Genomic DNA, 25,002 nt, shown 5'->3' on the forward strand with positions numbered 1-25,002 from the left:
TCTCAGGAGAAAGAAATTCCATGTTTTAACAGTTCCTTTCCAGCAGCATGGAGATGAGAATATTTTTGAAATCCCCAACTAGGTAACTTCATATACTAGAAATCAGAGAAGAAATGTCTGTGGAGTAACCACATTTTTTTTTTCTTTCTTTCTTTTTTTTTCTTTTTGGTTTTTCTCTCTGTAGCTTTGGAACCTGTCCTAGAACTTGCTTTGTAGATCAGGCCGACCTCGAACTCACAGAGATCCGCCTGCCTCTGCCTCCCAAGTATTGGAATTAAAGGCGTGCACCACCGCCACCCAGCATAACCACTTTTCTAAGTGACCTGAAAATGCTCATAGTCAGAGGTTGAGTCACCTCATTCTAGAAATGAAAAGAAAATTCATTCAACTACGACCCACTACACAGACTACTGTGCTTCCATGTCAGGTTGGGGAATGCCTATAAATAAAATTATAGATCTTTAAAACTTGAGTTTGTGTTTGAAAGTTATGGAAATTATTATATATTAATTCAATTACAAATAGAATTTTATGATTGTGGTTCTTAAGGTTATATAACTAAGAGAATATATTTAAACTGCTTTTAATTTCATAATAAAACAATGTTCATAAAACATATTTTAAAGCAGGTTTAAATGTGCAATTTAGTGCTTTCCCTTAACAAATCCAAAGCGAGGTCGTGAGACCTACTGTTCACGAGCCAACCACCATCAGTTACCTGTACTCACAGACACACTAGGATACTTCCCAAAGGCACCGTTATCAAGAAGGAGTACTTTACACAGATAGTTCCTTAGACAAATCCTTACTCCAATGGCACAAATGAATCTAGAGGTGAATCCATGCCCTTTACAAAACAGAACAGATCGACAGACTCAAATTCCTCATTCTAACGGCAAAGTAAGCTGAACAGCTACGCATTAAACTTGGGTGCATTAAGAGAACCAAGAGTCTGCTGCTGAGAATTCAGAACTGGCACAAGTGTCACAGTGTGCCAGGAACCCCAGAGAACCTTACTTAAATATTTACCTTATCCCTCCCAGGGATTCTGGGATACCATCAAGGGAGATCTAGAACAAATCATTCAACCCACCAAAGAAAAGAAAGGTAATCAAACACACACACACACACACACACACACACACACACATTTTTAAAATAAATGTAGAAATTCCTTGAATCCAGGGCTGTAGAGATGGCTCAGGGGTTAAGAACATGGACTGCTCTTACAGAGGTCCTGAGCTCAATTCCCAGCAACCATGTGGTGGCTCATAATCAACAGTAATAAGATCTGGTGCCCTCTTCTGGTGTGCAAGCATACATTCAGGCAGAACACTAAATACACAATAAAAGAATAAATCTTTAAAAAAAATAAAAGAAATTCCTTTGCTCCATCTTAACTTAAGCCTGTTAGCTTATGGAAAAAAAGTCTTAGAGTTGTTTAGAATTTTATACTGCTTTCTATTAACTATCAATAAATTATTATTTGATTGTTTAGGATCAATTATAAACATGTTCTCTATTAAAGCTAAAACAGGGGCTGGAGAGATTGTTCCAAAGGATCCAGGTTCAATTCCAGCACTAAAAGGGCAGCTGACAATTGTCTGCAGCTCTAGTTCCAGGGGATCTTTTACAGACATACATGCAGGCAGAACACCAATGCATATGACATAAAAATAAACAAATCATTAAAGAAAACTCTTAAGGCTAATACAAATACAGTAAAGAAGATTAATAAACATCTGCAAATACAACAACGTTAGAGTGTTCTCATACAAACAAATCAAGGTTTTAATTTTCAAAGCTGTCTTCAGTTCTCAACTGTTTTGCAAAAAAAAAAAAAAAAAAAAGACAATAGCTCCAAACCCATTCATGAATACATTTAAAAGAATCAGGTGATGCAAATATGGTTTACAAAGTTGTGTAAAATCCTCTGTTGCTCATCATCAAAATCACCACATGAAAACAATCTTACAGACTAAATTGAAAAAGTCAGCAAATAATGCAGACAGAGCAGAACACTCTAGGCACAAAACAGCATTGATAGCTAAGCTTCATTAAAGCAGATTAGAACTTCCGTGTGCACCATCACTGTTTTCAGAGACATGGTATCTACAAACCACTTCTCAGTTACACTAAAGCACTGGTCTTTAAAACATAAAACTGTTTTAAAAGCACAATCAGCATACAGCATAGCAAATCACCATTAAAGGTTTGGCAGAAATTTTTACTTTTTAAAAAGATCTTTGTCTAGCATGACACCATCTGACGTTGTCTGAAGAGTTAATCTTAACATATCCATACACTCTTTCAACCTGGGGTCAGACGTTCGCAATCCTGTAGATTTGAGTGCCTGTTTTTAAAAAAATAAGAGTTTGTAAATACACAGCGCAGACAATGTGCACATGCTTATGCAACTCTAAGTGTCATTCCTGTACATAAAGGTTTCTACGCAAGCCTTGATCAAGTATGTGGTATTCATATCACTATTATCCACTTTCTGGACAAGTTTCTCACTTTTCCTTTCATTGATTACCTCGAAGTGAACATGGTAATAATTTCAGAGCAGGAGAAACACTGTCGGAACCTACAGGTCAGATAAACTTGAAGACTGTGTCTCAGGAGTAGTGTGTAACTGACTTAGTATCACTTCTGTGAAGGCTGAGAGAAAACGATAAAAACTTACTGTGATAAACTTGTGAACGGGTATCTTTTCTTGTCCTTCAGCAATTGTATAGAACAGCAAATCTTCCAAGCTAGGTAACAGACCCTGCTTTATTTTACTAAAGGAGAAGGAAAAGAATATAAAATTAATCCTTGTATGAATATTCTAATGGATGAAAATCAAGTTCCTTATTAAATAACCACTGTACCAAACTATAGTTGAGATGATACAATCGTAAGTATTATAGCCATAATAAACACTGATTCCCGAAAATCAAATCAGTTCGATTAGAAATCACACTGGAAAAAAAGTTAAAAGAAAAAAAATTCATTAATAGTTTTCAATTCCAGGTCATTTTTATTATCACATACATATGTAGTTTTAAATCTAGGTTCTGTTTATGTAAGAAAACATACAGTACGTCTCCTAAAGTCTGGCTTATTCCACTTAATAAGATGACTTCTAGTTACATGCACTTCCCTGCAAATGATTTCACTGTATTTTACAGCTCAATAAAATTCCACATGCATGCACAACATTCTCGTTACCTATCTACACTTCCTGGTAATTGTAAATACTACGGCAGTAAAAGTCAGGGCTGTGCTGAGTCTGACAGACTGACGGAGTGTGAGCACTAATTGGTAGTAGCTGTAGTTGTTTTCTTCCACGTGCAGGTCCGTGTGCAAGCGCCTGCCGAGACCAGAAGAGGGCATCAGATATCACAGATCTGGAGTTAAAGCAATTGTGAGATTCCTCACTTGTGTACTGGGAACCAAACTTGGGTCCTCTGGAAAACACCAAGTGCTCTTAACCACTGGGTGATATCTCACATTTAAATAAATAAATAAATAAGTAAGTAAGTAAGTAAGTAAGAAAGAAAGAGAACAGCCGGGCAGTGGTGGTTTACGCCTTTAATCCCAGCACTCAGAGGCACAGGCAGCCGGATTTCTGTGAGTTTGAAGCCAGACTAGTCTACAAAATGAGTTCCAGGACAGGACAGACTTCCAAGCTACAGAGAAACCCTGTCTCGAAAAAAGAAAAATAAAACAAAAACACAACAAAAACCCTAACAGATCATGTCTGTTTATAACTGTTTATGCTGTTGAATAGATCTGTTCTACATGTCTAAATGATTCCTAGTTTAAACATTATGAATAGTTCTGAATTTTAGTAAGTCTACTAGTATTTCATTGTTTTCTAATAACATTACTTCCCAACTCTTAGTGTGATACAGTGTGACACACACACACACACACACACACACACACACACGCACGCACACCTGTTCTAAAGACAATAAAATAGTTGGGCAGTGGTGGCGTGCACCTTTAATCCTAGCACTTGGGAAGCAAAGGCAGGAGGAGCTCTTGTGAGTTCAAGGCCAGCATGGTCTACAGAGTGAGCTCTAGGAGAGCCAGGGTTGTTACACAGAGAAACCCTGTCTTGAAAAAGCACTCCCAACACAATAAAACAGCTGACTCACAGGCATATACATTTATACATAAAGCATATAAACTATCTCCTAAAAGAAACATCATTATTGGCATCGGTATCACGTAGATGTTTCCAAAGCACTGCCGCACCAACCCCGGAGTCTGTAAATGCTGTATTAGGACCACGTGCGAGTGCAGGTAGGCCTGGAGCATGAAGGAAGTCCGGATACAACTTCCGGGCATCCATTTCCTCCCTTGTGGTTTCCAGTGATTCCAGTGATCCTACTCAGGGCCTTGGCTTACGTGGCAAACGCTTTTATGCCTGAGCCATCACCCTCACTGGCCCCAACCTTCCCCCCCCAAAAAAAAGCCCTGAAAGTATATCAATTTATCAATGCTAGTATGTTTTAAAAATTAATCTTTATAAGATGCTAATGGCATACCCTGACACAATTTTGACTCTAGATAACTTTTTTTAAAAAGCACCTACAATATTTTAACAATAACTGAAAATCACTTACATACTGTGCTGTGTTTTGAAAAAAATTCTTATTTAGTCCATTCTAATTAATGATCTGGTGACAGAAATACAAGTCTTACAAAAGTACTGCATGATTTCTAGTACTAACCAAATGTACCTGCTGACAAAAGTGAGCACCACTCTCTCTGCTCAGAGAGGCTCAGAACCTTCCCAAGGGCGCACAACAGCAGAAACCAATCCTGAGTCTGTTTCTCTGAATGTGGGGTTCAAATTTACTACTGCACTACTCTCAATTATTACCTAATTGCTACTCTCCTAAGGCACAAGCGAGTTTTCTAGGTTTTACCCTGATCTAATAGCTTTAAATAAGAGTTCAATAATACTGATGACCCAATATTTAAAGAAAAATTGAACCAGCTGTCAAAATCAGTGAATAATAACATACCAATTATTTACGGAAAATGGCTTTTCAGATAAAACTTTAGATAATGGCAGTTTATTACTTTAAAAACTGCAGAATAAGCTTTCTCCATATTTATCACATCAGTAAATGGTATTTACTTTGCCTAAAAGCTATGTAAATAACACTAAATATACACTTCTTTCACTTATGTTACATAGTGAAAAAAATTAAAACGGCCCTTTATTGCCACAGCTAGCAAAGTGAGTAAATATTTACTTGCTTAAAAGAGAAGAAACTAATTTGTATCCATAGGAAAAAATGTAAGGTCAGCCAGGGCTACAGAGCAAGGCTCTGCCCAAAACAAAACAAAAAACCAAAGAACCCCCACAGAATTACTGCAACTTGAACCAAACACAAGTATTCCCCCAAACTTTCAAGAAAGCAGAAATCACACCAAAGAGTGTTCTTGCTTTATAATTCTCTCCTCTGGATTATTGTCTTTTTGGTATTGTTATTATGTTATACATCATAACCATGTATTTTACTACTAGAATTTAAAAGCTAAACACTATTTTTAGAAACTATATGCTAGATGAGTATTTTTTCCAGCCTTGTCATAGCTTCAGCTGTCAACTTGACACAAATCTAGAGTCTCTTGGGAAGAGGGACCCTCAACTAGTGAGCAGGTTAGACTGGCCTGTGCTCATGTCTGTGAGATATTTTCTTAGTGGCTAGTTCAAGTAGGAGGCCAAGTGGACCTGCACCTTCTCAAAGAGGCACCCGCGGAAGCCAGTAGTCTTCCTCTGTGGCTTATGCTCTAAGCTCTGGCCTTAACCTGTAAGATGAAATAAATCCTTTATATTTCCTGCCTAATTTACGTCCGGTTCTGGTCTGTGCTAGCTAGTTATACACCCATTTGACAAAAGCTAGAGTCATTGGGAGTCAGAAACCTCAACTGGGAAAATGCCAGCACATTGGTGGTGAGCAAACTTCTGGTACCTCTTCTTGACTGATGATTGAGGTGGGGGGCCTAGGCCCCGTGGGGAGTGCCGCCCCCTTGGGCAGAGGGTGTGTGACAAGTCATCCACAGGAGCACTCCTCCATGGCCTCTGGTCAGCTCCTGCCCTGACTGCCCTTGAGGACCTCAATCTGAAAGGATAAGCAAAATAAATCCTTTCCTCCCAAGCTGCTTCTGGTAATGGTATTTTATCAAAGTAGAGACCTGAACTAATAAATGTGTATATCACAGCAACAGAAACCAAACTAAGAACTGTTAAAACACGCTTTCACAAAGCAAGGAAATTATTTCAAACAAACAGTACTTGGGTACCACTACAGTAGACTTATTCAGAACTAAACTATAGGAAGAAGATAAAAACAGGCTTCAATTGTAAGTAAGGGGAAATGGAATGACTCTGAAAATATGAGTGGCCCTTTCCAGGCATGAACTCCTATTGTCGAAGTATTTAAATAGAGGTAACAAAAAACCTTTACAGAAGTGGGGGAGGGGCGGCAGCGAGAGAGATGGACTTTTAAGGTCTCTCCCAAACCTAAACTTACAAAAGACCAATTAATTCAGTACAGTGTTTCACAAAACTGTCAAAAGCAATTGGTGGGGATGGGGCAACTATGAACTTGGTTAGGTAATTTACTCTTCTGGGGAATTTTGTGAAATAAAAAATGAGGTAGAATTAAATGATCTTTGAAGTCATTTCCCAATTCTAATTGTTAATGAGTTGCTAAAAATAACATCATAAACTCTAATAAAATCATAATTTTACAGAATCAGTATTTACACATCCTTATTTTACAAATACATTCTTAACATAAAAACTATGGATAGTACATAATGTTGCTGAAACGTATGCCTAAAACTGGCTGGCTAAAATGCTTAACTTTTTTTTTAATTTATTCATTTATTATGTATACAATATTCTGTCTCTGTGTATGCCTGCAGACCAGAAGAGGGCACCAGACCTCATTACAGATGGTTGTGAGCCACCATGTGGTTGCTGGGAATTGAACTCAGGACCTTTGGAAGAGCAGGCAATGCTCTTAACCTCTGAGCCATCTCTCCAGCCCAATGCTTAACTTTATACTAAGTTTATTTTACTGTAATTTAAAAATTGGGCACAGAGGGTGAGAGTCAAGGAGAATTGTAAAATGAAGAGAATAAAATTAATCTATCCTAAGAAAACCAGTTTTTAATGAAGCAAAGCTAATCAGAGTATCAGAGATGCTCTACACTGAAATACACTTTCGTGCAAGGCAGGCAAGAGAGGACGGTGGTCTCTCCTTCCTGGAGATGAAGCTCGTTCTCAGCACTGGAAAACAGAAATGCTCGTTCACTACCCACTACTGACCTGAGACTCTAAGAACCAGAGAGCTCAAGGAAACTGGGACCCCACAGTATTCTGCTTTCAACAAGTTTATCGGAACTTGTCTTAAAGCATCATTCTATCAAAGCTTCCTTCTCAACAAAAAATATTTCAGACATATTGTTTTAACATGGCAGAAGAATACTCAGTGTCTCCAAGGAGACTTAACAACAAAACTAGATGTTTTAGAGAAATGCTGTCTCGAAAAACCAAAAAAAATTTCAGATGTCTGAGGATTTTAGTCTGCATTGGCAGTAACAGCAATGGGTGAGAAAAACGAGCTGCCCAAACCCAACATTAATTATTTTGTGCAATTGTCACAGTACAATACTTATTATTCTTATACAACCAGAAATGAGATATCAGGAGAGCAATAGCAGCAGGCTATGGAAATTTAACTGATAAGGGTCTTCCGTTTTTTAAGATGTTTCCACTCACAAGGGAAATCCTGCTTACACGGAGCTATTAAGAGATGGGAAACAACGGCCATTCTCACGAGCACAACAAATATGGTCATTTGTGCTCCAGCCGTCTAACACTTTTCCTAAGCTTTCTTTAAAACTTAAGATCATAGAAAATTGTGTTCTAACAACCTTAATACTCCATTTCCTTACAGCTTTAAGAAATGGTTACTTCACTTACCTATCCCATTGACGCCGAGCAAGAGAACCCATTACAACTAACTGCATTTTAATACAGGACTGGTCATACCTTTGTACAAGTGAAGTATCTTGCTCCAATATGTAAGATACTATATTAGAAATATTAGGAAATAAATTTTTCTATACTTCAGTTTATTGTATTAACCTATATTCCTAAAAATATGAATAATTTGTGAGTTCCTCCTAAGTTAAAAAATATTCTCCAAAAAACTGTACTTTTAATAACCCCTACCCAAAAAGAAAAAAAATCAAAGGAAGTACCTGCCAAACTATCAAGACAAGTTTAGAATCTTTTAAACTGTACCAGAAATGAGTAGATGAAAATACATCCCCAAATCCTGAAATTATCAATTGGTATTCATACCAAAACAAGCTCTATGCTTAAGTAATACTTTCAGGTAAACGTTTCTTCAGAAACGGGTGGAGAATAAACACCGAGCGCCACACAGCAGAGAATAGAGGCCCCAAAGGAACCGCCTCACCCCTGCTTAGGCATAGGCAGGAGGCTGTCAAGTTCAGACACTGTTCCTATGCATGGTTTCATAACCAATCAGCTAGCTCTATGATGGACTAGTCTAGGGAGAAAGTGGGAGTTAACTATCTATGTGCAACTGTGTGCAACACTGACAGACTCCGACAGTCACCGATTTTAATTAAAAATGCTTGAAGTGCTCCTTTTTTGTTTTTCATTTTTTAAGATTTTTTATTTATTATGTACAGTGTTCTGCCTGCATGTCAGCCTTCAAGCCAGAAGAGGGCACCAGATCTCATTGCAGATGGTTGTAAACCACCATGTGGATGCTGGGAATTGAACTCAGGACCTCTGGAAGAGCGGCCAGAGTTCTTCCGCTGAGCCCTTAAGCGTTCCTCTTGCTAGTAGGTAACTTGGGTGAAAATATCCAAATAACTAAAGTATGCCCGTGATTTATACAGAATTTGATATTGTTCAACCATTTAGAGAATCGTATTTTTTTTAACCTCAAATATTACAAGAATAGTTTTTTTAAAAAACCAACTTCAAATGTCTTAAAAACTGAAGAAACCCAAGGCTCTTTACAAACCTGCTCTTAAAGGTGACATTTACTTCTCAGAGGAAACCAATGCCCTTCTTCCCTTTGGGGGCTAGATATCACTGCCCCATTTAAAAAAAAAAAAAAAAAAAAAAAAAAAAAAAAAAAAAAAGATGAAATTGGGAGCTAAAGAGAGATGGCTCAGTGGTAAAAAAAAAACACCTGCTGCTCTTGCAGAAGACCCAGGTTCAACTCCCAGCACCCACAGGGTGGCTTACAGCAATCCATAACTCCGGTTCCAAGGGATCCAGAGCCCTCTTCTGACTTATGAGGGCACCAGGCATGTGTATGATGTACATACATACATGTAGACAAAACACATCAAAAAATAATAATTAAAAAATTTTTCATTTGGTAGCTCCCTAAATTTTGTGGGTGGCAAACTTTTCAATATAACAAAGCTGCAAGCAAGAAGTTAAAATTTCAGGACTCAAATTTCTGTGAAATTACTCAAATTATGTAAATTCTGTTTAAATTAATATCATGCGGTCACTTACAGATCATATACAGGTTTATCAATGACGAGATGCATGGTTTAATGTAAATATTAGGCTTCAAAAATATGACATATAGTTACTGGCACTTTTTTCCCATTAATTTACAGGGCTGAAAGGTGGTTTAGAAGCATGACATGTGCAAGGTCTGGGCTCAATCCCCTGCACCGCAAAAACCAGACAGACAGGAGAAAGTGTCCAATTTAACGCTTACTCCTAGGAAAATCTCACAGTGAGATAGCTAAGAAGCACAAAGGGAAAATTAGACTCTAAAGGACTGGCAGGTTACTTTTAAAAGACAACTACTTTTAAGTGTGAGTTTGTTCACGTGGATGTGTGTGCACACGCATGTGCAGGCTCAGCAGAGGCCAGGAGTGGGTGCTGGATCTCCTGCAGCTGGAGTTCCAGGGCTGGGCATGATGCTGGGGATCTGAACTCTGGTCCTCTGGGAGAGCCAGAAGCACTCCTAACAGCCGAGTCATCTCTCCAGTTCTGAACTGTCAATGTTAACCTTTAGAAATCAAAGCAGATGCAATTTCAGGAGGATGATGAAAGTATCTGCCACCTCGTTCAGAAGTTCTTATTACCCAATACCAAAATATTATCTACATCTGCCAAATACTGTCTCAATTTCATTTTCAGTACTCTTTGAAGTACATATTATTAAGTCTTACTTTGAAATTCAATTTTCACAAACGGCAATGCAGTAATGCCTGCGCTCCTGACATCCATCCATTTAAAGTAGAACTATGAAAACATGCCATGCCATACAATTTGAAGTTAGGTGAAATCACTTTCAGGTGCACTTTATTTTTAAATTCAAATACTCTTGTGTAATAAAAGCATATTTTTGCAAAACTCCAGACTTCCTGGAGACATGCAAACATAATTACTAAATAAGGGGCATGTAGTTTTTCAGCAACCATCAAACAGCTCTCTAAAATCATGAACAAATCCATACCTATCCACCAGCAATGCAAGGACTCTCTTTCCTACCACTTTGGGGTAAGTGTATTCAACAGCTGCCTCACTGATTGGGAATGGTCCCCTGGCTATGTCAATGGAATGTTTTCACACACTAGTATTTCATCTACCTAATCCTTTCTCCTAATAAAATAAAATGTTAAACCAAAGATAATTTAATGCATGTGTGCAAGCATGCGTACACACACACAGACACACACACACACACATGGGTACGTGCAGCCTTTCCTAATGATCATTCACTAAAATAAAGACATTTCTGGGCTTTGTTGAAATTAAGAGTGTCACACTTAACAGATAAGATATAAATCTGATTTCTTTTTAAAATGTCTGTTAAGCCAGCAAGCAAGTTAACCAAAGCCCTTTGCCACAACACATTTGTAACTGATAATGTTCATTCTAGTCCATATTGGTTTTGCTTTCTTTTCTTTCTTTCTTTTTTTTTTTTTTTTGTTTGTTTTGGTTTTTTGAGACAAGGGTGCTTTGTAGCCTCTTGGAAGCAGCCCTTGTAGACCAGGCTAGCCTTGAACTCAGAGATCCACCTGCTTCTGCATCCTGAGTGCTGGGACTAAGGGCCTGTGCTGCCACCACCCAGCCCATATTGTTTTCTGAAAGTGATAACCCTACATTAAGATTTTAAATTCAGTTTCACAGGGTCCCAAAGCAGTCAATTAGGAGGAAAATGATGAATTTGGCAATACCAATTTTAAAATTCAAGCCATGTCAAATATAAACATGAGGACTGAGCCTGGCTCAAGAACTAAGGTATTACCTGCACAAAGGGGCGCATCAAAGCTAAAGGAATGGAAGTCCTGGGAGAAGGTAAAGTGGGGGAAGGAATAAAGATCTCAGCGATGAAGGAAATCCCAACGTGGTTAGGAAAGGAGACTGAACAAAGAAGCCAGCCACGCTGTGTGGTTTTTAGTGATGGGGTGCACGGTGGTAACGAAATGAAGACCTCAAGAGCAAGCTTGGGCAAAGGTCACTGCGGTTACCTTTCAGTATTAAAATATCAGTCATCTAACAACCTGATCAGACTGAAGGTCTGTCACAACACAGGGCAAGGTGATAGGGGTTCAAAGAGTTTTACTGGTTTTTGGAAAAAAAGATAAGACAACTTGATGCTATTCCAGCATCTATAAGATAAGGTTAATAAAACATAAGGAAAGAAAAGCAATAGGAACTAAGGGGAGTGCTGTGGTTGAGAATTACATTTGCTCTGGCCTGGTTTCCCAGCAAAGTTTAAAGATGTAAACTGTTCACACAGTTTCATGTAAGACACGTTTCTTTCAAGACAAGCTTTCTCTGGGAACTAAAAATAAAAATTGCCACGTGAGTCTGAAATTCAAAGATCTACAACCACAACAGGGCTTCAGGGTAAAAGAAAGTCTTATTTCATGAAGAAAGCTGTAGAGTGAGCACATGCCCAACACCGTTCTGAGCCTGGTAGAAAGCAGCAACTCTTGATCTTCACAGGGCTGTTTCTGTGTAACATTATAAAATCTGGCAGTCCCCAGAGCATTGGCAAAGCAGATGGACTGCTGACTGAGGAAGACCTATGCCTTGGAGGCTGGGCATTCGGAAAGGTCAAATAGGAGCTGACCTATAGAGGGAAACGCTTCTCACACAGAAAATGGTGTGCTTGAGAGAGGAAAACCTGATCAAAACTTTTGGAAAACAGATCGAATAGAAACTTCGTTCAAATCATAATGCTTTTTTTCCTATTTTCCCTTTACAAGAATTCATGCCGTTTGTGGTTTGAACCTTGGTTGACAGCTCTCTGGACAATCATCCCTTCTGAATTGGTTTTGAACCTGTTTAGTTGCTATCTGAATTGTGGTGCAAACACAAACACACACTAGTCTAGTCCCTTAACTAAAGCAAACAAGGTTATCTTATTTGGCACTTTAACACTCTCCAGGAATCTGAGCAAATCTTCTTGGGGAATTCCCTCCCCTAAACTGGCCTCTTCTGCTAGGCATGAAGAGGGGGAACAGGATGGGACATTAGCCAGAAGAGCATTCCTAAAATACTGCCCTGAGATGATTTATTAATATTATTAATAGGACAATGGAACCAGAAACTTCTGGGGAAACAAGACACGAGAGTTCATTTTCCTAGCTGACGTTTTAAAAGGGGTGCTAGAGCCCACTAGGTGGGGGAGATCACAGAACCAGACATACTTTTAATAGAAAGCACCTCCCACCCTGCAACCTGGACTATTAACGACTAAATGGGAGCAAATGTGCTAGCGGTTCTGTTAAGTGTAAACGTGTGTTTTGTGCCACCAGCCTGGTAAGCAAGATTTGGGCCAAGTGAGCCCTGTCTGTGATTAAACATATGTAATACATATTTTACTTTCTAAAACATTACATGTATAACTTTAACCAAAGTCTAGGTTTAAAAAAACACCGAAAAGGATTTGAGGCATTTAATCCAGCACATTTCAATAATGTGCCCACGATCATCAAGCTGGATTGGGGCACAAAGCCATTATCACAGACTACCACAAATTCTGTCCATCATTAAGCGCTTTTGTTTGTTTGGCTGGTTTTGAAATAGCATTTTTCCACTCCGGGAAAAGAACCAGGAATGTTTTAGGAAGGTCCCTGCATCAATTACAGGAAACATTAAGCAGGCCCGAGCTTGAGGTTATCAAATTCACACCTTCAGTTTGACTTACGCTACCGGGCAGATCTGGAAAAAGAGGTACAAAGCAAGAACAAGACACCCCATGTCAGGGTCAAGCCAGAAAAAGTAGGATACAGGAAAAGCCTAAAAAAAAAAAAATCAACATTTACCTAGATGGGAAAGCTAAATCTATTTATGTTAAACAAAAGCGTTCAGGAAAGTGTCATATTTAAGCAAACTCAATTTTGTTCTGGCTAAAATTCCCACGCTATACACACAATGAGTCAACATCCTATCACAATTAATTCCCCGGTTTCTGCGTGTTTATGGCATACTTCATTTTCGCTCTTAAAAAACAAAAAAATCTGTCAACCTCACAGTAGACATCGGACAAGCGATTGCTGGTCCCCGTAGGAACAGGTGGCCCGTGCTGCGTGCCTCATCCTCTAGGCCACATGTCCCTACTCCGCCTAATCTCATTTCTGAAGCATTATTTCCGGTGGCCCAGATGGCTCCACGCACGCCAAAACGATCCACCTCCGAAGGCTTAAGAGCTCTCTGCCACATCTGGCATCCAGCGGGATGGTGGCAGAGGCTTTGAGGCGGCGGGCAGGGGGGAAGGGGCCTGGAAAAAGGTGAGCCGGGAGGGCCGACTCCTCAATGTCACCGGCGAGAGATGGATGGTGGTGTGGGCATCACCCTCGCAGAGCCCGGAGGCGGGCCAGGGTGGCGGCCGCGAGCCGGGGCGCTGAGCACGCGGCCGAGGGCAGGGGGCAGGGGGGCAGCGGCAGGCCAGCCCCGCCGGTCGTCCCGGGGCGACCCGCGCGGACGCGGAGGGGAAGTGGGAGCGGGCGGAGGGGCGCGGGCGGGGCCTGATCACATGGCGCAGGCAGCCGTCGCCGGCCCGCCTGGCATCGCTTTCTTTCTCTTCCGCGAACCCCGGCTGCCCCGCCGCCGACCGGCCGCCGCCCACCGCCCCGGGCCCGACCGACCCCTCCTCGGCTCTCCCCCACGCCACTCACTTGTCGCCCGCGGCCACCATCTCCTTGCCCTCGCTGTTGCCGAACGCGTCCGTCTCCCCGGGGCTGTCCTTGGGGCCCGGTGCCGGCGCGGCTGCGGGAGGCGACGCCCCGGGTTGCTGCTGCTGCTGCTGCTGCTGGGGCGCCGCGCCTCCCTTGCCCAGCTCCTGCAGGATCTCCGAGGGCGAGCTGGACAGGCCGCCGGCGCCGGGGCCCTTGGCGCGGCCGCCCCCGCCCCACCACGGGTGGAGCCGCGCGGCGGCCACCAGGCCCGCGGCCGGCCGGTTCCCGCTCCGGGGACGCCGGCACAGGGTGCCGAGGGGCTGCGCGCGCCGCAGGGCGGCTCCGACGGCGGCGGGCGGCCGCCGGAGCAGCTCGCGCAGCATCGCCGAGCCTTGCAGCCGCATCATTGCCGCCGGCGCCTGCTCGGTCAGAAGAGGATGCTCCGGGCGTGGGCGGCCGCGCTCCTCCCGGAACGGCCTGGCGCGCGGAAGAGAGAGGACTGGGAAGAGATAGGGTCCGCGGCGGGGTGTGGCCCCTGCTCCGCCGCCGCTGCTTCCGAGCCTGCCGGTCGCCGCCTCCGAGCCTCCCTGTCGCCGCCGCTCCTCCGGCCGCCGCGAGCTCCGCACTGAGGCGGACGCGCAGGGGAGGGCCGGAGACATTCCGCGCTCACCCGCCGGGGGCGGGAAGACGCCGACGGCCCGCCCCCTGCGCGCTCCCCCATTGGCTCAGCCTGCCGACCCCGCTCTCGATTGGCCAGCGGAGCTGTCAAGTTGAGTGCGGGTGCCCGTGCGCAGTACCGCGGGGTCCGGGAGGGCGGGGAGAAGGGCGACTGACGTGTGGGGCCCCGCAGCAGCCCGGCCCCGCCGGCGAGGCCCCCCACCCCCCGCCCTTCTCCTCGGGCCGCCTGAGGCCACGCTAGGCGTGGACCGCGGCTCCGGGATCCGGCCGCTCACCGGGCAGGTGCGCTCGCGGACGGGATGAGCGGCCTTCAGCTCCCGAGGCCGAGCCGCGCAGTCCTGGAGCGCCTGGTCCACGCCTACTGCTCGCCCCCCATCCGCCCTTCTGAGGGCATCGGTCCTGCCCAGGCAGCCCTGACGAGCTCCATCCCTCTCACAAGTGTGCTTAAAACTTTCCATGGTTGGCTACTGCCCAGAAGTGAAATGTTTTGGAAAAAATGAGCAAAATCTTGTCAGCTATGCAACTTAAGACATTTTAGAACGTTGGCGCGTAGGGGCAACGAAAAGAGAAAAGGCCAGAGAAGGGTGGCTCTCCTCTCCTAATTTTTTTTTCACGCACATCAATTCTCCCCATGTTTCGAACGGTGATAATTTCATTGGGGCTAGTTGGCGTGAAAGCAAAATTGTAGATACTTTTTTCTATTTTAAAAGCTGCCAGATTGGTCTGAAATACAAGCATCTGAATATCATTTCTCAAAACCGGTTCAGCCCGGCATCCCTTTGTCCGTTTATCCTTTTAGATCTGTGGGTCATCCAATAGCTCCTGGGCCTGCGCACACATTTCTCTCCGGAATAAAAATGTTTTAAAACTATTTACTAAGACAGATAGGTTGAAGTACGTAGATTCACCAGGATATTTTTAGGAGGATGGGCAGGGGGTAAGGTCCATCATTAATTCGCCAGATCTAGTATCCGATGACGGTTTAATGTGGAACTAGATTAGTCGAATGTGACTAATCACACCTTATGTCACACACAGGTCTGCCCTGTTTAAGATGTGTTCCCCCCCTTTGTTTAAAAAAAATCTGCTCTTTAAATGGGAAAAATGTGGGAAAAGTAACCTTGTAGGAAAAAAAAACAGAATTGTAAATTACTTGTGTGGCTTTTATTATTGTCTAATGTGAATATGGGTGGCTTGGAAGAAACCGGTCCCAAAGGGAGTGGCACTATTATGGTGTGGCCCTGCTGGAGGAAGTGTGTCACTGTGGGGTGGACTTTGAGATCTCTTTTGCTCAAGTTTCCCTCGGTGTGACAGTGAGCTGACTTCCTGTTGCCTCTGAATCACTCAGCTCCGGCACCACGTCTGTGTACAAGCCATGCTCCCTGTCAGGAAGGTACTGAACGGAAACCCAAAAACTGTAAGCGAGACACCCCAATTAGATGTTTTCTTCATAACAGTTGTTGTGGTTATGGTGTCTCTTCACAGCAATAGAAACCCAAACTAAGACAGTGAACTTGTCAAAAAATATTAATAAGAGCGAATCAAAAAGTGATGTACTTAGGAGAAAAACATCACATTTTGAGGGGGGGGGGAAGGTAGCACGTATTAGCCCTAAAAACGTAACTTTTTTCCCTGCTCTATGGATGGCGTACAGGCCTTAGTGTTTAGTTTCTTAGAAACGGCCAGTGTCCTGTTCTTACTGCCTCCCTTTTCATACTCATCCAGACTACTCAACAATCCAGTCAAGGGTTTATACGCGTTTCCCCCACTTCCTCCCATCTCTCAGTGAAACAACTGATGGTTGAAGGTTTAAAGGCTTTCAAGTTTCCAGAACAATTAGCCAGGGACATGACCAAGTGGGCAGAGAGGCTAGCTAGGCAAGCATGAGGACCTGACGGTCGGATCCCAGGCTGTAACCCCAGCCCTGGAGTTGGGGTGGGGTGGTGCGGATCCCTGGTACTCAGTGCTAGGCACTCTAGCCGAACCTCTGACCTTCACACAGAGGCAAGCACACTGTACACGTGAATACATACAACATAGGAAAGGAAAAAATAAAAATAAAAGTAAAAAAAAAAAAAAAAAGGCACCCGGGGCTGGGGAGATGGCTCAGCTGTTAAGAGCACTGACTATTCTTCCAGAGGACCTGGGTTCGATTCCCAGCACCCCATGGTAGCTCACAACTGTCTGTAACCCCAGTTCCAGGGGATCTGATGCCCTCATACAGACATGCATTCAGGAAAAACACCAATGTACATAAGAATAAATTATTGAGGAGGCTGGAGAGATGGCTCAGAGGTTAACAGCATTTCCTGCTTTTCCAGGGGTCCTGAGTTCAATTCCCAGCAACCACATGATGGTTCACAACCATCTGTAATGAGGTCTGGTGCCCTCTTCTGGCCTTCAGGCATACACACAGACTGAATATTGTATGCAAAATGAATAAATAAATAAAATTATTTTTTAAAAAAGAGAAGGCTCCTATTAGTAGATTCTTTTCTAGAGTTTCTACTTTTCAGAGCACACTAATGAGAAAGAGCAAGAGTGACTTCTAACACTCAGGGGACCTTTGTCTGCTGAAGAAATAATGAAATAATAAAGCGAAATGCTGCGGCTGATCAAAACTATTACAAACAATAAAAATAGGACAGAGGACTTGGATTGGATTCTTCATTTTATATATTTTTATCTTCCATGGTATTTTAATTATGCAACTTTGGAAACAATGTTTCTATTATGTTAAAGGTAAGTAGCACCTTCAACCCAAACTATTCTATCAAAACACTTTCCATGCCCAGTAATAATCTGAGGAACTACGTTCAAGAAGAAACATTCTCCAGGTTAGTGTGTGCTTAGGCTGTCAGAGACGAGCTTGGACCTCTGCTTTGCCAAGTAGGATGCAGCTCCACAGCCCTGGTGAGGTTATCAGCCACCCAAGGGAGAAACTGGAATGTGTGCACTTAGCTTCTGCTCTAGCCTGAAGAATGCTGTGCTCGGCCCTGGATAGCTGTGTCCTTCATAGTCAGAAAAGGCTACTGCCTCAAGATGGCAACCTAACTTCTCTATAGCTTTCTGATCTTCATCTTCACAAATCGCGAGTTTAGTGTTTGTTGTCCAAGGGGAAAATAGAAAGTAATTCTCCTTAGACCAGCAGATCTCAATGAGTGGGTCACAACCCCTATGGTGGGGGGGGGGTCCGATGACCCTTTGACAAGGGTCACCTAAGACCATTGGAAAACACAAATATTTACATTACTGTTCATAACAGAAGCAACATGACAGTTATGAAGTAGCGACAACACTAATTTTATGTGTTGTAATATGAGCGGCGGGGCTGTGTTCCGCCACCCGGCTGCCCGCACGACTAGCTTATGCCCCAAAATAATTACATGGAAACTGTATTCTTTTAAACACTGCCTGGCCCATTAGTTCCAGCCTCTTATTGGCTAGCTCTTACATATTGATCTAACCCATTTCTAATATTCTGGGAAGCACCACAAGCTGGCTTACCAGGAAAGATCTTAACCTGCGTCTGTCTGGAGTGGGAGAATCATGGCGACTCCTGACTCGGCTTCTTTCTCCCAGCATCCTGTTCTGTCTACTCTGCCTACCTAATTTTCTGTCCTCTTAAAGGGCTAAGGCAGTTTCTTTATTTAACCAATGAAATTAAGTCCTCCATCATTTATGGTTGGGGGGCTCACCACAACATGAGGAACTGTACTAACAGGTCTCAGCATCAGGAGGTCTGAGAAGCACCACCTTAGACAAAAGCCGGGCCGACCCGCCTACCATTCTTTCTGTCAAATTGTTTGAAATCCCAGTGGAAAGATAGAAGGCTCGGGAACCTTCGAACCACCTTCTGCTGCTACTCCTGCTTTTCCAGGCCTACTTAGGCCTTGCTGAAAATCCCGCTGAATTGAATGAATCCCCATGATCTTAGATCTACATTCTTATAAATCTCTCATTTATAAAATGAGGGTCCCGCTAGCATCTATAGGACTGTTGCAGGGATTAGATGAGCAACAGATGGAAGCACTCGGAGCAACACCAGTGATGCTCTGTTAGCCGTCATTGTCCTCGGGGGGCGAATTGTTGTGCCAAGCAATCAGTTCTGGTCCATTATTGAAAAGCCAGAAAGGAAATTATTTTTAAGCCATCTCGGAAAGGGAGAATACTATTTAAAGAATTAAAACTAACACCCCTGAATGAGATCATTTATTTACTTTTCAGAAAGCAAATTTCGAAATATCTTAAAATAGTAAGAGAATGCTGCAGAGATTGATTTTTTTTTTTAAAGCTGCACTCAATTCCTGAGGTGCCGCTACTTACAAATGACCCAAGCATTGACAAAGAATCACTGGGGGAAGGGGCGTGTGAATCTACATGTTATGTGTAACTATCCCAGCATATAGCAATTACATTTTAAAATCTGCTATTTTAAGCTTTTTCTTTGACCTTCTCAAATATGTTGTCCATATAAACAAAATCACCCCTTTCTTAATTGTAATAGCATACAAAAATAATGGAATTTCATTAACTAGGAGCAACGCGTTTGGACAGCCTAGCTGAAAATACCCTCTTTCAGAGGCTCCCCTGGTGGCTGAACTGGGAACTGGGGATCAGACAGTTTTATTCAGAGCCATACGGTGAACCTTGTGGGTAGCTGAGTTCGTAAGCTGTTATTGTTTGTACTTAGACCACACTGAAAACCATGGAGCCTCCAACTGGTCATTAAATTTCAAAGAGACTTATTTTTCCATGGATGCATAGAAAACTTTAACCAAATGCCCTCGTCCCATAGATACGACAGTCTGACTACGTATGCATTAGCACCCGTCCGTGACTTTTGCAAATAGTGTGAAAGTTAGTCTGATGGTTCCTGCTCACGAGGAAAATGTGCTCTGTGGCAGACTGTAGGACTGTCCCCAGCTACTTGTGTCTCTCACAAACAGTCACTTTATAATGTCACTCATTTGGATTTCAGACTTGGCCTTGATGGAACATGCAAGGACACGACATGCCATGACCCCACCGTGTCGTCATCTGGTTCTGCCCTCTCTCTTCCCTTGTCAAGTCTGACTGTGTGTCCAGGGAAAGGATTTCTTCTTTACGTGGCTATCCCAAGGGCTGCCGAGTATCGTGACGAGAAAGGTACCTTTCTGTAACTGAGCTCTGAAAATAGCCGTTTGAATTTGAAAACTCGGGCAAATATGGGGTATTATCCCCACTTTTACCCTGTCTGGAACAGTGCAAGAAGGGTTTTTGTGTCAGTGTTGAAAGCCATCGTGGCTCTCTGGCAATATTAGAAATGATAGGTTATTAAAGCAACTCTTGAATTTAATTTTTCAATCAATGCTAAGTAATATAACTGAAGACAGATGCTTAAAAGATACCCCACACTAGCTCAGAATTGAGAATAATAGAGTGTTATATATTTAGGGGTAGACTCACAGATCAATATCCTCTGCTGGAACAGAGAACAGAAACGGAACCCGCAGCCAGGAAAAGAGACCCGACACCTGCTTTACATTGGCTTAAATAGTATACGAGGACACGCCCAAGGGGGGCGGGGAACTTAGAGGCTAATGGCGGTAGGAATTCCTACAGCATGCCTCTAGTAAGCAAGGGAGCTACACTGTAAATATTTTTCAAGAGGACAATCCACATGAAACTATTGTCTATAAGACACAACACTGGCGTATCTCTAACTGGAAACTTTTTAGAGAAAACTATTAAATAATTCTTTCATCAATAAAGCACGAATTTAAAATTCTTTCTTTAAAGATTGAAGATATAATTTATCTTTGGAATAATCCAGTGGCACATGTCAACTGCTTCATTTTATGACCAGAAAAATTGTAAGTTAATAAGGGCCATGGTAATTAATAATAGAGTTGGCGGAGACACACCCTCCAGCTAGACCTGGCCCTTGACCTCATTTCTTTTGAACCGTCAAAGAAATGCCTACGTAAGCTATATTTACAGACACAAAAGCACGCAAGGGCTCAAAACATGTTCTTTGCTAGTAATTTCCTCAACTTTGGGACTAGGTAGGCAGGTAATCTAAGCAAAGAAGATGAGGTGTAGCACAAGAGGGAGTAGGGATATTGTAGCAAGGAGGAGTTGCAGTTCTCCATCAAAAGGGCAACAACAAATCTACCCAGCAAAACCTAGCTAGCATGGGCACTGTTTGCTAGACCTTGGGGTTTTCCAAGTGATATAGATAAGCACATTTTAAAACTAAAGTACATGCCATGGCTTTTAAATGCAAGAGTTCATTCATTCTTGGGGGCGGGGTGGAGCGAAACAGCACTCAGAAGGTCTGTAATAATCATTTGGCTCATAGGGATATTTCTCCTCTACCATGAATAGCCCACACGGTAAGAGCAGTGTAACATTTCTTGATGTCTGATTTTGCTTCCCATCATTGGTCCCAACCAGACACGAACATTGAATCACTTTGAATCTACAGCTACCATCCCGCTATCAGGGAGGGATCCCACCTCATAGCAAACCCAGACGACTAAAGCCAATTAAAGGGAGAGATAAAAAAAGACATGGGAAGCTCCACGGCACTCTAGGGCTACTGGCTCACCTGTGGGACTTCCGGTCCCACACATAAAATGTCACCTTCTTATTTAAATGAGTTCGATTAAGTTTGGGCTTCCATTGAGAAATTCTATTGATTCAGAGTCGCATCCTAGAAGTCTCTGTGTCCGTGAGTCCCGGTTTGCTCTGGGGATCTCCTTCATCAAGAACAACACAAATGCTACATAGGCATATCCTCGGGTCAAGTCGACAGAGGCAAGTAGACATCAATTCTTTGAGGTTCTCTCTGCCCCGGTATGTCAAGTCGGCAGAAAAGACTGGTCATCAGGGTATCTTTCTCTCTCTTTGGCTTCAGTAGAATTTATAATAGCCCTGAACTTGCTCACATATTTAACGACTTATTTTAATGTTAGGTGCATGAATGTTTTCATGCATGCACCATGTGTGTGCTGGTGTCTATAGATGTCAGAAGAGGGCATTACATTCCCTAGAACTGGGGTTATAGCCAGTAGCCTTTAAGTTACCCGCCCACTTGGGCGTGGCCTCTTATACTATATATGCCAATGTACAGTGTGCTTCCGGCTTCCTTTCCGGCTGCAGGATTTGGTTGCTGTTCTCCATTCCAGCAGAGGACTGTGACCTGTGAGTCTACCCCTAAATCAATAATCCTTTGTTATACTCAATTCTGAGCTAGTGTGAGATTTCTTCTAAGCTTCCTTCTTCACCTCATCACTTCCCTTGGTAGCATTGGAAGCTGGGAAGTGTCACATGGTACACCCTTTTATCCACTCATCTTTCCATGCAGATATCCATTGCAATGAGTTGTGGGTCTGATTCGAGGCCTCTGGCTTTTGGTATACCATCATCGCTGCACCCTCACTGAAACTCCCCACGGACATCTTGCTGCTGCCCTGAGTCATGGAGATCCTGTGGCTATGGCTTGGCAGGACCAGTCCCTTTACAGACCCCCACCAGGTCATAGATGGGATAGATGTTGGTGTGGGCCAACTCAAAGCCCTGGATGTGGCTCTGGGTGGTGGCTGATTTGGCAGGTCCAGGCCTCTGAGACCACCTCCCTCAGGTGAGGTGTGGAGACATCTCTTCTAAGCCTATGCCATTGAGACCAACTCTCCTACCCCTGAAGTGAGGGGTGAGGCCATCTCTCCCAAGCATGGAGCCTGGTCTCCCACTTGGGGCAGGACCAGCTCTTTGCTACAGGGAGGGCCAGGGCCAGCGAAGGGCAGCATGGCTCTTAAATTTCAACAACAGGCCAGGCGGTGGTGGCGCACGCCTTTAATCCCAGCACTCGGGAGGCAGAGGCAGGCGGATCTCTGTGAGTTCGAGACCAGCCTGGTCTACAAAGGGAGTTCCAGGACAGGCTCCAAAGCTACAGAGAAATCCTGTCTCGAAAAACCAAAAAAAAAAAAATAAAATAAAAAAATAAAAAAATAAAAAAAATAAAAATAAAAATAAAAAATGGCCACAAGTGGTGGCCCAGACCCCAGGCATCCATGTGACCTGTGGTAGCTTTATACACTTTAAGTCAGTTTTTAAAAAACATTGACTTACAGTTGGAGTATGGAAGACACTTAAAATGCATTTAATTGATAAGTAAATATATAGAATCTTTAATATTACTAGATTTTGAGACCAGAGATCAAGTCATGTAATTTATAGCTAAAATATTCATTTCCAGATGTACAGAGACCCTCAAAGGGGCTTGGAGTAAGAAAGAAAGGTTTTGTTTTTTTCAAAGTAAACAAGGGAGATTGTGTGGAGGGGATAAAGCTGGAGAGTTAGCCAATGCATATTTTACATAAGGTACTCTGAGAAACCATTGATGATTCAATCTGTACTCTAACCATGTAGTAAGGGTGTTTGTGAAGTCTAAACATTTAAAATGCTTCAAATTTCAAACTATTTAGTTCTAGGTTATATTCGCTTTCAGAATATATATACCCACTTGAAATATGTAAAATGACATAGTCGAGGCCCCAAATTGCAACCTTGGTTTATTATCTAGAAAATAGAAATGTATTAGAACAAGTGAGCATTCATAATTACTAAAGTTTTACACCATGAAAGACTTGCTGAGTACCTTGTTTATTTACCTGTATCAACCACCATGGATAGTTCTAAAGTCACACAGATAAATGATAGTGTTATAGAATTATGGAGCAGGTAAGATACAGATATATAAACAAAATTAAATTATATCTTGTCGAGGATATAAACATTGTATATTATACATATTCCATAGATAAAATGATGGTGATATCCCCTAAAAGACATTAGGTCTATAGGGTTGGCAAGGACACTGTTTTACAAACAAAAAGAACAAAGTTTAATGGGTTCAGAGAATGCTGTGTGGCCCAGCATGTTACTCATGAAGCAGTTCCTACCTCCTTTGTAGAACCTCAAGTCTCTTCTTTACTGAAGTTGGATATACCTATGCCTCTTGATCTCACCAGGGAATTGTCATTACTGGTGTGGGAGAATTGTCTGTATTCTGTCAATCATGTTTTAAATAAATGCTGATTGGCCAGGCAGGAAGTATAAGAGGTTCAACCAGACAGGAAGTAGAGGTGGGGCAATGAGAACAGGAGAATTCTGGGAAAGAGGAAGCCCATTCCTCCCAGTCCTGCCCAGACCACCGAAGAAGCAACATGTAATCTACCCTGCTGTGAAAGGTACTGAGCCATGTGGCTAACATAGATAAAACTAATGAATATACGTTATAAGAGCTAATAAGTAGCCTGAACTAATGGACCAATCAGTTTTATAACTTATATAGATGTCTGTGTGATTTTCTTTGGGATTTACCTGCTGTGGGAACTCGGTGGGACAGAAACCCCTACAAGCAGGCCCTCATGTTACAGAATGGCGCCCAACCTAATGTTACACATCATAGACATTGAAAGCAAATAAACAGCCTGGGCATGGCAACACATTCCCATAATCCTAACCTGCAGGAAACTGAGGCAGGAGGATCAGGCTAGTCTAAGCTCTGTACTGAAAACATGTCATAAATGGATTTTTTTCAATAAAAAAACCCCATGAAGTTATGTAATTGGCAAGGAGTGTATACAGCTGGCAATGGTCACATTAAATGACTTCTCCCACTCTGAAAAACAAATATTGCTGTTTTCGCTCATTTGTGAGTCCTAAATTTTATGTCGATACAAACAAGGACACATGTGTACATGACATAAAAATAGAAGCAGACTTTCTAGGGGAACAAAAGGGCCTAATGGAAGGAAGATGGTGAGAAAGACCAAGGAGAGTAAGACAGAGGGGGTCATGCTCAAAACATAGTATACACCTGCATAAAAACGGCCTTACATAATTCTGCATAAAAAACAAAACAATAAGCAAACAAAAAAAGCCCACTGTGCAATTTTCTTCCCTCTCCTCCTCTCTGACTCTATTCCTGCCAATGTCTGAAACCTGAGGCTGCTCTGTCTGCCTTGGTTCTTTGGAAAGTAAGTTTGTCATTTTGAGTATCTGTAATTTTGAGGTTGTTACCGCAGCAAAATAAATTCTGCTCTAACTGAA

The 25,002-nt window shown here is 42.6% G+C and overlaps 1 protein-coding gene across 2 annotated transcripts in view; it reads right to left on the reverse strand.

Moving 5' to 3' along the window:
• Gls (glutaminase) overlaps positions 1-14,869 on the reverse strand; it is a 65,298-nt gene extending 50,429 nt beyond the window's left edge. For both annotated transcript variants that reach the window (XM_057758818.1, XM_057758819.1), the window contains exons 1-3: positions 14,224-14,869; positions 2,687-2,783; positions 2,232-2,353 (exon numbers count right to left, since the gene is read on the reverse strand). In XM_057758818.1, the coding sequence (XP_057614801.1) occupies positions 2,232-2,353; positions 2,687-2,783; positions 14,224-14,630 (626 nt within the window). In that variant the 5' untranslated portion in view covers positions 14,631-14,869. The remainder of the gene's footprint in view (positions 1-2,231; positions 2,354-2,686; positions 2,784-14,223) is intronic.
• Between the last annotated feature and the right edge of the window lie 10,133 nt (positions 14,870-25,002).

This window comes from Chionomys nivalis, chromosome 26 (genome assembly GCF_950005125.1).
Source record: "Chionomys nivalis chromosome 26, mChiNiv1.1, whole genome shotgun sequence".
NCBI lineage: Eukaryota > Metazoa > Chordata > Mammalia > Rodentia > Cricetidae > Chionomys > Chionomys nivalis.